Source organism: Lepidochelys kempii, chromosome 2 (assembly GCF_965140265.1).
Source record: "Lepidochelys kempii isolate rLepKem1 chromosome 2, rLepKem1.hap2, whole genome shotgun sequence".
Lineage (NCBI taxonomy): Eukaryota > Metazoa > Chordata > Testudines > Cheloniidae > Lepidochelys > Lepidochelys kempii.
The window spans coordinates 236,964,975-236,977,316 of record NC_133257.1 but is presented as its reverse complement, the minus strand read 5'-3'; the positions used below and the strand labels follow the sequence as shown (position 1 = coordinate 236,977,316).

The following is a 12,342-nucleotide window of genomic DNA, read 5'->3' as shown; positions in this document are numbered from 1 at the left end:
TGGATTCTCCATCTCTTGATGTCTTTAAATCAAGACTGGATGCTTTCTGGAAAATAAGCTTTAGCCAAACACAAATTATTGGATTAATTACAGGGATAGCTGGATGAAATATAATGGCCTTTGATCTACAGGAAGGTAGACTAAAAGATCTAATGGTTCCTTCTGGCCTTAAACTCTATTGAGACTTGCAGTTGTACCTCTTTAGCTGCATTGAACGCCATTCAAAGATAGGCCAAGATGTCTACTGTTATGTCATTTTCCTGAGATCAGCTGCCATTGCAATTAATAATACATTCCCTGTCATAACATAGTCAGAAGCCTGACTGGTTGAGGAATCCAAGGAACTTGACTGCCTCATGTGGTGCTGCTGGCCTGCCACAATCACTTCAGTGATATTTTCAGATGAGAAGTTAAAGTAAAGGCTTTAGTTTCAAGAACACTAGTGTCCAAAGTTTTTGTTCCTTGATAAAGGGTTGGACTGCAGCTTATTGCCAGTATCTCTCCCTTTTAAGGGAGACATTAACAATCCTCTAATAAAGGGTCCAGGCATTCTCCCAGCCTTTTAGCTTTAAAGCAGAGTCCTCAAATTTTTGACATATAAAAGTTCTATTTCTCTGACATCAACTTGCCCACATTTCACACATTGTATTTTGTTATACATTTGGTAACCTGGCTAGTACTTGACAATATGTGTGTAGAGGAAGAGTTCGAAAGTTTCTTCTAGGGTGACTCAAGACATCTCACATGATGAAGGTAGAGTAGGCTAACAGATGTTCTTTCAAATCAGAGGAATCAGATTGGAGGAGGGAGCCCTGCTAGTGAATCACCAATCAGATTACAGGATTTTCTGATTATCCTGCCTCCAGCAGCTGGGGAGGAAGAACTCCATTGTCTGTGGTCTCTTGATCAAACTAGAGTAGGTTTTCAAATAAGTGGAATTAAAATTTGTCTCTGCAGATGCCCTATCTTGGAAAGAGATTTTTTCCATTTCTTGTATGATGGCCATTCTATCACATTTCTTACAACCTCCTTTGATCCAGCATCTGTGCCAAATGTAAAATTGCTCTCTCTATAACTGAGGAAAAGGTTAGCTTGCATGGGAGTAATCTGATCCCACTGGGAGTTGTTGGCTGACTTTCCCACACAGTAGTATCCGATAAACCACCACTCTTTCAGTCAGTCTTAAAAGTGAAGTGACTGTGTTTCACCATCATCTTTGTCAGTCGTGCTAATCTGTGTGCAAATACGTCTCCTTAACTAAACGCCGTTTGTTCTGTCACGGACTGTTTGTAATGTAGGTTTTTGAATGTCCAGAAAGGTAAAACACACCCAAACAGCTAACTGGCATCATGTCAATGAGGTGGCTAAACTGGTTGTTCAGAGGAGAACATTCTTAATATTTTATGTAAACTTTTGTTTTAGAGCTGAAACATCATCCCCTCTTTCATGGTGTAGACTGGGATAATCTTCAGAATCAAACTATGCCTTTCGTACCTCAGCCGGTTGATGAAACAGATACCTCCTACTTTGAAGCTAGAAATAATGCTCAGCATCTGACTGTGTCTGGATTTAGCTTATAGTATTGAGAAAATGGAACTTTGTCCATGGTTTTGCACATTTGTAAACTACCCTTAACACTAGTTTGGTCTTGGTTTTCTTACCAAACGTCGTTTTTTAAAACAATTGGTCAGTCTGCTTTTAATTTGTGTATCCTTTGTTCTAAAACAAAGCCACTATACAAAATGTTCATTAATTCCAAATGGCTTCTTGTTCTTTTTATTTATCCTACTTTCTGCACCTTATTGAGAGCCTGAGTATGTATTTGTAAAGTTAGTAATGTCACTTTCACACTTGGCAAAATATTTCTCTTGCTGCTGTGGAGTACTTCCAATTTGTTGGGGCTATTTTGCAATTAAACACAACTGAGTGGGAGCATACAATGCGTTATTTATCTGGGGTTCAATATGTTCATAGTCACATTTGTGATAGGAGCTTTCAGACCAACTTGGAGCTGCATCCATAGTGAAAATGGAAGTTTTTTAGGTCTCAGGGCAGTGTAAAAACATCTTACTCCTTAGTGGGATGAGAAAAGAGATGTTTTTGGCATCCTTAGGTCACATACACTGCCTGCTCGGCTGATGAGATATCAGTGTTGTAAAACTTAACTGTATTTTTACTGCCAACGTTTTTTCCCTGGCAAATGCACAGAGTAAAGGAATCTTATAGCAAATTAAAAAAAACAAATAGACTTTGTTTAAATTTTCATACTGAAAAGACTTTGAATGCGTTATGGGATGATAGACTGAACAGTATTTATTTTAGTGACCCGTTTATTTTAAATTTAGAAGATCTGAGGAGATCTATTCGGCTTCTTTCCTGTGTCACTCTGCCAGATGTTTAAAAAAAAAAAAAATCTGTTTGCTAATGGAAACACGAAGTATGTATATTAAAGTCTATATAATGTATTGCAAATTGGTTAATTTGAGAACATCATAAGTTCAATTTCAATAAAACTTGAGTTAAAATTAGGACTTTCAGTACTAAGCATTTTAATGAAGAATCTAAGCTATATTTTAATAGATTGGGAAAATACATAGAGATTATCTACTGCATTGTGGAGATTGTTTCTGATAATGCCTGATTTTTGTCTCTGTTAAAACTGTTTTCCTTTATCTTAGATGGGAATCACCATTAAACAAAATTTGTCTGTCTTTTAGTGCTTACAATTTCATTCAATTAATTATAAGGTTTTTCGTTTCCTGCTTCAATGCCTGCTGCAGTGGGGGTGGGACGGAAGGTTCATGCTGTACCATGGTGTAATCCAGCTGCTGTATCCCAGAACTGATCACTATGCTAGCAATCATCAGGTGGCTTTTCAGGGTGTTGCATGGAACTGACATTTCAGACCAAGTAAGTGGATTGATGACCATTCATTTCCCATGCTTCCTTGCACACAAGGCTAGTGAATGGAGCGTGAACTAATCCAGAGTTGCCAGATTTCCTGCTCCAAATAGCCAAGAAGGGTATGAGAGAGAAGAATCACCCTATGTTTTGTCCCAGAAGCCGCACAAGAGATCAAACAGTTGCAAAATGTCACAACATCAGAATTGTTGTGACATGTTTGCATTGTAATTTACTGGGGATTTGTGAAAACATGGTATGATGAACACCTTGGAATGTTGGGATGTCAGAAGCCACACTATAGTTCGTCGCATTGACTGAAATGTCTCCCGATTTCTGCATACTTGCAGATCACTGAATCTAGTTTGTGCATGGAGCAGCAATTTAAATAGTGATGGTTTTCTAAATGTTGAATATAATAGGTATTTATTACTGCACATTATTAACAGAGGACTATTTTTCTGTCAGTGAGAGAAAGCTGCAGATCATAACAGGTCCTTTATTGTAAGAGAAATGTAGCATTTATATCCAAATATCCCAAACTCTCAAAAAAATCTTAACCTGAGACGAAGTACAGCATCTGAAAATGTCACTGGATTAGTTTTTTTTTTTGCAGAAGTTAGGAGTTAGAAAACTAGTCTTTTAATGAGAAATACAGCTTTATGGTGCACTATATTATCTTTCCATAAAAGTCTATTAGCAAACTGTTCAAGGTGAATACCAAAACTAAGTTTTTAGTGTTCCGCTATTAACGGAAATTGAAATAGGCTGTAACTATCTATTAGCATAATTAGTTCATGCTGTTAGTGAGGGTTTTGGTTTTGTTAGGATGTTCTGTTGAATGTACCAGCTTAATTCTTCAAGAAAATATTTAACAAAAAATACCAAGATTGCCTAATTTATAAAGGATCACAAACTGATATGAGTTTTTATTTAAAGATTTTTCAAATTAATTACAATGTGCATCATGAACTACAGAACTATTTGAAGTGTTTAATCATTTTTACATAGTCTAATGCATTAATATAAAACTAGAAATCAAACCACTGTAAAACATGTATAAACAAGAACCGTAGTATCCATCCATTCTGTTTCAAAAACTATCTCAAGGAACCCAGTTTAGATGTTTATATATTTTACCATAATAAAGTCTTGCAAGTCAAAATGACAGAAATGGGATTTTTTCATTACACTGTATGTAAGTTTTGTAGACAAGTCAGAGAGCAGAGTGTATTAATATGAATGGTATGCGTTCCTTATAAAACATTGCTGCACAGGGTCATATTTTTCTTGGTCTGTACAGCTGAATATGAAATTTTCATCTACTTCTATTGAATATCTTGATTTTTTTTGTTACTGTGCAGACATCATGGAATTAAGACTACATGTTGACTAAGCAAGCTGATCCAAAAAATGCTTTCTTCAAAACTATTTTAGCTTTATCCTTCTATCATGTATTGTTTCAAACATTTGTTGTTACCCATTTACCACCTCCCAGTTTCACATGACGGAGGCATAAAATAAGAGGTTTGGAGGCCTTGGACAAATTTAATCTTCCCTTAACTAGTTATCTCAATCATAATGAGTGCATTAGAACAGGCTTTTTGGTCCCTGGATGCTGTGGAATGCTGCCTCTGTGGTCTGTTGTGCAGCTGTTAGGCCAGCAGTTTCTTTTAAGGCCCTTAGGTTTCCATGCACTCCATATTTGTTTGTTAATCTATACATAATTCCAAAGCTACCACCTGACCTCAAAGTCATCCTAGTTCATGTCAACTGGACGGAAGGTTAAGAGATGCTAGACTAAAAAGCTCAAGAAATGTCAAGTCCACTGAAATCTCTACTTAAAGGGTCATGGCTCTCAGACACTTAGCTCTGTAGCCAAAGTCACTACTATTACTACTAATCAGATTGAGAAACTTTTCATCTATATGTGGCACAGACAGTTAGGGCCAAGAAGCTTTGGACTATTGACTACCTTTCTGCTGATTAAGCCCAGGCTTTAGTAGCCTTGAAACCCTGGACACAACTATTAGAACCACTCCTGTACCTGAGAGAAACTAACCCATGTGCCTCTACTCAGTTTGGGAACTCACTTACCATCACTTACAAATGAGCTCAGTGGAATCTTTTAAGCAGCTGATGTTTGTTCAAACTCTGACTGCTCATTGGCTGAATTTACCCAGTTTGGTAAAACAAAACATTCTACTCTGTTTTCCATTGGATGCTGGAACCTGTCCTTTATGAAAGTGTGTGACCTGCCAGCTAGCACTACACTGTACTTGTTTGTTTCATAGTAAGGTATTTTTGATAAATATCTCCTACATGCAGCCTTAGATTTCATTTTGATGCTTCCCCTCCCATAAACTTTTTTGAAACCTGTATAATAAAAATAAACCTTTTAAAGTTCTCAGCAGGTGCACCATTTACATGTGCTAATAAGCAAGTACCACATTGGGGTTCAAGTGATGGACCAGTCTGTGAACATTTTATATAGGGTACATGGTTGAGAGAAGTTTTTTGTTGCTGCATGCTTTGCTTCCACCTCCAACCTCTTCTCTCCCCCCAGATATAAATAACTGCCTAGAACAGAGAGGGTCAGTAATGTTATTGAGGAGGAAGAATCAATTTGTAATGTTTTATCTAAGTGATAAGACATTCTGCAAATACTTTCATAAATTACTCTGCCCCATGCAGTACTAGTTTATTTTTAATATTTTTCTGCCCTCTTCACTTGTAGGCACTGCGCCATTGGCCAATCATGTGGCACCCCTCCCCTCCCCTCCATGAGCCCATTCTATACAGCGAGTAGTGCCTAGGCTTTCATTTATGTTCTGCCTTCTGCTCTGGCCAGGGGAGAGAAGCACTGATGATGCTGCTGCTGCCTTGATTACAGGGTCTCCAAGTCTTTTGCCTTCTGTGACTACCCGTCTGAGAGAGCAGGCTAATCTCCTGGTCACAGGAGCTGGGTTTGGTGCTACGGGTTGCTTGTTTGTATTTATCATCTTCTGCTGACCTCTTGCCTTCCCTGACATCAGTATGCAAGCTGCCACTGTTCCTAGGAGCCATCTCTCACTTTGGCTCCTACTATGCAATCTGTGCTGGAAGTACCACACCTCTACATGACTTTGTAGTTACTGTGATGAGATCTAAGTAAATGAAAACAACCTTCACTATCCCCAAACCCAACTCTGGCTGCCAGCAGCTAAGATTTAGACAGCACCAGTTGGAGTAGCATACTCAATGCACCCAACCACTCTGATTCATTCAGAGAGGCTTTCAGGAGTTAAGGCCATGATGCCCTTCTGTCATTTGTCTCGTAAACCAATATCTCTGGCCCTGTAAAGCAGCAGAAAGGAGTCTGTTACAGGTTTTTATGGAAAAGAAAACACTGCAGCTGAGTTGGAAAGAGGCAAGAAAGTGATCTATGATGGGCCTTGTAGTTCCTCATTATAGCTGCTTGCTGGGTTAGGAGGTCCAGTCTCAGACTCTCACTTTAACCCAGTCACTTAGACCCTCCATGAGCTCCAGAGCCATATCTAGTGTGGGATATCTACTGAGGCTGTTAGTGCTGCAAGAGCACAGGGAAGCAGCACCACTGGAATTAAAACTTACAGGAACTTATTTCTTTCCATGAAATGTCATGGTGGGAGGATTGGTAGACACTTATGTACGGAGTACAAAATGATGCAGTAGTAAAGCGGATATTCTGCGTGAGGAATGTTTCTACATTTGTTAAGGCCTTTTTAAAAAAAGAGGAACTGAGTTACTTTGTGCATGCACTCATAGCCAGGGAGAGGCAAGCAGTGTACGATGGGTGTGGTCATTTGCACCAATATTTGCAGTAACTGAGGGTGCAGTCACACACATTTTTGAAAAAATATGATAGCATAACTAGGCTTTAATGCAGACCCTCCTTGCTCAGTAATCTTAATTCTTTCACTGTCTACAATATGACAATCAACTATTTAAAGGACGGGCAGAATAGCTTCATGGAGGCCTAGATCGCAACCATAGCAAAATTTCTATTGGAGGATTGGTTTAATTCAAATTTAAGCTTTCAGCATCTCCAGTCATGCTAGGTTTGTTTATATGTTACACCAAAACAGCTGCTTGTGAGGACATGCTATCAGCGATGTTCTCTTGTCACTCTTTATTTAGTAACTCAGTTTTACATCAAAGATGAAGATCAGAAGAGGGAGAAATTTTTTTTTTAAAGTATTTCAAGACAAGGTTAAAATCATGTTCTGTTAAACAAGGCAGAAACATTAAATCCTATAATTACATCTGTTTTATACAGTATAACTTGTAAGAAAAGTGCTTTCCAAAACTATAAAATAAAAGACTTTACAGGGCAGAAAGCATGCTTTATCCCAAAAGACATTTTCCATGAATTATTCATAATGTATCACTCTGACTGAAGAATGAGACAGCATAAACAACAGTGTAGTTTTTAAGATTCAGGTCTTAAATGTAGGTTATGGCATAATGGAATTTTTCTTCTCTTCATTGCAAATGCAAAGCAACCATTTTACTATATAGGTCTGATTTCTTACTTTGTACAGAAAATATCTTAATATACTGCTCACCTTCTCATAGATCTAGGCTATGTAACTTAGATACATATTTTAAAATCAAACTGCAAAGCATACTTCGACCAAGCAAACCTCACAAGACTGTAATATATTCACCTTTATACTGATCAATAAAATTTCTATGTATGAATAAATACCACTGGAAAGGAAAATCATCATCAAAATTAGGATAAATATTTTGGAAAATATTTGGATGCAGTGGAAGGATATGAGGAAAATATGGAAACAGATGTTTTCTCTCAAGTAGGTTTTGGGGTGGGAAAAGGCCACATAGATGTTGAGGCTAGATTAATTCATCTATCCTTTAAATTGACTACTACATAAAATAATAGCTTACACTGGACTAAACTTTGTAAAATCTTACAAATATTGGGTGTAGCTAGTTTTCATCTTGTATTTTAAAGCACTATGTGCATAAACTTCATGTCTCAATTAAAATGAAACTGGTTAGTAGTAAAGAACGAGACATGAATTTAAAGTATTATTCAGTGCAGCTTCTCTCTATGGCTCCTTTTCAGCATACACTGTCTATAATCTATCCCACGTTACTACCACGTCTCTAACATGCAAGATGCTTGGCTGCTAAAACTAAAGCGGTTTGGGGAGTGGGTACATATGGAAGTGCAATGAATGGCAGGATTATGCAGAGTCAAATATTTGATTCCACCCATGGCTGATGCACAAAGACATGTACCTCACATCTGTCTAGCAGCAAAACAGACTAGTTGAGGCTTTCAGAGCTACATTACTACATGCAGCCTTTCAGCCACCATATAATGTACACACAGGACTTACACTGTCTTCCCAGTCACTACTTCTATCTCACAGTATGCAACGTGAAAGAAATCTGAGTTACTGCAATTGCAAAATCATCCTCATGTTAAAGTGACAGTTTTACAATTTTCTATTCCATAAATACAGCGGGGTTTCTTTTTACAAAGCTAACATCTCCCTCATTGTTAATTGCCATAAGAAAGATCAGTCATCTCTACAGAATGCCCAGCCAGAAATCCATTCCAAAAGCATAATTAATAATTTAATGTTCATGTGGTTTAAGGGTGGGATAATTATTTATTTTACTTGTAATCTAGAAGCAGTGGACCATTCAAGTATCAGTAATGTTAGTCCTTAAGTAGTTAGCTCACATGTAGTGCAAAAAATTACTACAATCGAAGGAAGATTTAGCCATCACAGATCCTGAGGTTCTCATGTGAATTCTGAATTCCTTCTCTCTCCAGGCTGTCCCAGTCCTAGTAGTCTTTAAGCGAAATCAAAAATTAAGTTCTCAGATCAGTTTTCTAAAGGGAACCAAACATGTAATTAGTTTAACCCCACTTCCTTAGCTTTTGAAGAAAAAAAAAATCGTAGTAGAGCCACTTAAAACTTACTTATGTGATGACTTTTTACTTACAACAGACAGGTTGTGAATATAAGCAATTAACATTATGAAACTAATTACACATTAAACCCCACAATTACTTGAAATTAGGTATAATATCCTCCCTTTATTCTTTTAGCATACACCATATATTTCTTTACAGTATACATTTGTATATTAAACAGAAAAAGGTGATCAAGTTTAAGAATGGTGCACAGGTGCTACGGGTCAGCCTGGGTGTTTTTTAAATAAAAAACGTAAGTAGGTTTTTTTTTAAATCATAATCCATACATTTATTATATTTGGCTGTAACTATACCTTAAAGGAATCTGACACTCTAGGAGATCTCTCCATTAAATTAAAACGAAGTACAAAAATAATATGAGGCACAATAGCAGCACCTTTTCTCCTCCATTACCACATAGCTCACCCCCCCCACCACCACCACATTGCCACTAACCAAAAGTAAAAAAAAAAAAATCCCTTTCAAAATCCCAGCCACCTCTGTGCTCCCCAAACAGATTGGCTTTGCAGCATACTGGGAAGATCAAGAGATTCAGGTAACTTCTGAATTCCAAATCCTCTGGAGTATAAAAATGATACCATTATGCAGCATGTCCATCCCCTCACCACTCTGTAGCTACGATCCTCAGCACAGATCTTCCACATGGCAGCACACTGCACTTGTACTGAACAGGTAGGCTGGCCCCTTTACTTCATTTGTTTTGTTTTTTTTAAATTAGTATAAAAATAATAGAATAAAACCTGTTGTCAGTGATGTTAGGGCAGTGTAATGCAAGTGTAGTATACTTATATTTGAGGAAATGGGATAAGAGAACCCTTAACTGGCAGTGTCCATTCCAAGTTTGTGCTAAAACGTGGGAGCAATGGCCATTTTTCAAAGTACAGATGTAGTTTGATCAAAGAATAATTTAACAAATCTAGTGAGAGAGATCTGCAGAAAGATGTGGAATAAGAAGAGTTTGGGATAAAGGATAACACCATCCTAAGACAATGGAGTCAGCAGTGAGGTCTGAGTCTGGATCTAGTGTTTAGAAAACACTAACTTGAGCTTTCCATGCTTAGATAGAGAAGGGAAATAGAGGAGATTAAGTACGGTGTGAAGGGTGCTCCTCTTAATTAAAGCAACGCTACTGTCATTTAGCTAAAGGAAGCAGAAAAGAAGCCCAAGATCACTTGATCGAGACAGGACAGAGGAAGGTATTCAAAACATTGAAAAATATGTACTGTTATCAGAATAAAAGTAGTAATCCAGGTGCAGATGAGAGGACAGTGAGAGAAAGTAGCTAGAATAAGAAACTGAAAATTGAACACTCTGGAATTCTGTAAAGGAACTATCTCCATTTACAGGGAGAAATCTGTTTGCTAGGCAAGAGCAGAACAAGAGGATACCAGAGACTCCTGCACAACAATGGAGGTGGTTCAGGAAGATATTGTGGGCCACAGAACCTAAGGATGTCAAGCAGAAGGGAGCCAGCCAGCCTCAGACATATAAGGATAATACTCACTGGAATTAGTATGGTGTTTCATTTTGCACAAGGCTTACGGTTTGTCAGGTTAAGTTCATATTGCCCATGCAGTCAACTTAGCAGATAATTTCCTATGATGAAGAAATTTGCAGGGGAGTAAAGCCATATAGGTCACTTCCTGAAAATGCCCTTAAATTGCCTACTGCAAGGGAAAAGCTGTGGTAGCTAATTTTGAATTTCTTGCTGAACATCCATTCTGTTCCTCTTTGGGAGCAAGATCCCATATCTTCCTATTCCAGTCTCTTCCAAAGGCTCTGGTACACGGTTAGGTTGAGCACCCCATCCTTAGCACTGGGAGTTTCACTGGTACTTAGAGTGGAACTTTCAGCAGCTTACATCCTGAATAGTGAAAGCTCAAGGAAATGTAGGATTCTTTAGGGGCACTAGGTGTCAATCTACTTAATGTTTTGACACCGCCCACGTCCTCTATTCATGTTATACAAGCCTCATGCAATGTAAGAATATGCTTGTCATTGTTTATGAATGCAGAATCTTCGTTTGTGCTCATCCCTATGAGTAGAGTACTGTAATGTCTAACAAATGAAAACAAATATACAAGCACATGCTCTGTTGAGTAAAAGAATACAAATAAATCTTCACCTTCGCCTTCTTTGAAAGTATACATGCACCAACCACTGGGCAACAAAGGGCCATACAACAGCAAAGGCTAAAGTGCCGGGAGAAATATCAAAGGGCCACCATGATGGTCCCTAAGCAAAACAAAATACAAATTGTGGTCAGAAATTTGTACCAGTACATTAGATGCTAGTACATAAACACACTTTAAATACTACTGGGTCAAAGTGCAAAAAAATAGAAACTCACATAGCAGAAGGAAATAGTTTACACTTCATTTTAAAAGTGATTTATTCAATCATTTCTTCAGAGACTGGATTATAAGACCTCTATTTTACTCCTTCTAGTTCAAGAGCCAGGCAAAATTTGAAACATGTAAGATATCTAAAGCCATTTTATCTTGTTCCAAACATTGCCTTCTACAAATATGAAAACAATCTTACCTTAGCAGATGAGGCAGGTTGTACATTTGACTGTAGCATCACAGATCTTGCCTTTAAATACAAACCAAAGCTAGTAAGTATCAAAATGGTACACTCTGACCTCAGATGGAAATTAATACAAATTTCTATAGGAATGCACTGACTTGCAATGGAAGGACCAACTAATATAGTTGACTTAATGTGTAGAAGTGACACAAACTCTATTATGGTGGAGACTAGATACAACTAGACTTCACAGCTGCAAAATAAAAGATTTGAAAATGTCTTTAATAACTTAATTATAGACCTAATTCTTGCTTTCTTATCTTAAAAAGCATAGAAACTATCCAAAATATCCCCTTGAGAGAGCTTTTCAAGGCATAGCTAGTTAAGCAACATTTCTTTATCTATTTTTTTCTTGGAAAGTTATATTTAATCTGGACAAATTTTTACCTGGGAGGCTGTCAGTGCCTCCAGTGTATTCAGTCTCTGAAGGACGTTCTGCATGTCTTCTTGTAACCTCATGAGCACTACTGCAATTTGTTCGTTGAGGCTGCCCCTCGGTGCCCTGTCTGACCCCCAACGTTCACCATCCCCTCCACTGCCCATCTGTCCACCTTGAGCACCATCACCCAGAGGCTGCATCCTATGCCCTAAATTTTTGCGGAAACAAAACAAAACAGAGAGAAGCTATTGCCTCTACTGAAAATGTTTGGTTATACTGCTTTATCATTTCCCACTTCCCCAACCAAGGGAAACATTTGTATCCTCTATTTAACTCTAAATTCTTGTATAAAAGAACCAGGATGTTATTACAACAGTATTTGTGATTCTATAGTAAAGCGTCTAGAACTATAAGTGTCATTTGCAGGATCTTCTTTGATTCCCATAGTCAGCTCAACAGCTATGAGGAGGCCAAACAA

The 12,342-nt window shown here is 37.8% G+C and overlaps 2 protein-coding genes across 7 annotated transcripts in view; one reads left to right on the top strand and one right to left on the bottom strand.

Annotated features, from left to right (window-relative positions):
• MASTL (microtubule associated serine/threonine kinase like) overlaps positions 1 to 2,711 on the top strand; it is a 42,354-nt gene extending 39,643 nt beyond the window's left edge. For both annotated transcript variants that reach the window (XM_073334315.1, XM_073334317.1), the window contains one exon: positions 1,423 to 2,711. In XM_073334315.1, the coding sequence (XP_073190416.1) occupies positions 1,423 to 1,580 (158 nt within the window). In that variant the 3' untranslated portion in view covers positions 1,581 to 2,711. The remainder of the gene's footprint in view (positions 1 to 1,422) is intronic.
• A 2,569-nt stretch (positions 2,712 to 5,280) lies between these two features.
• The window catches only part of ACBD5 (acyl-CoA binding domain containing 5), a 56,245-nt gene continuing 49,183 nt past the window's right edge, over positions 5,281 to 12,342 (bottom strand). For all 5 annotated transcript variants that reach the window (XM_073334323.1, XM_073334325.1, XM_073334324.1 and 2 more), the window contains 4 exons: positions 11,873 to 12,072; positions 11,441 to 11,491; positions 11,022 to 11,131; positions 5,281 to 8,791 (listed from right to left, as the gene is read on the bottom strand). In XM_073334323.1, coding sequence (XP_073190424.1) covers positions 8,779 to 8,791; positions 11,022 to 11,131; positions 11,441 to 11,491; positions 11,873 to 12,072 — 374 coding nt within the window. In that variant the 3' untranslated portion in view covers positions 5,281 to 8,778. The remainder of the gene's footprint in view (positions 8,792 to 11,021; positions 11,132 to 11,440; positions 11,492 to 11,872; positions 12,073 to 12,342) is intronic.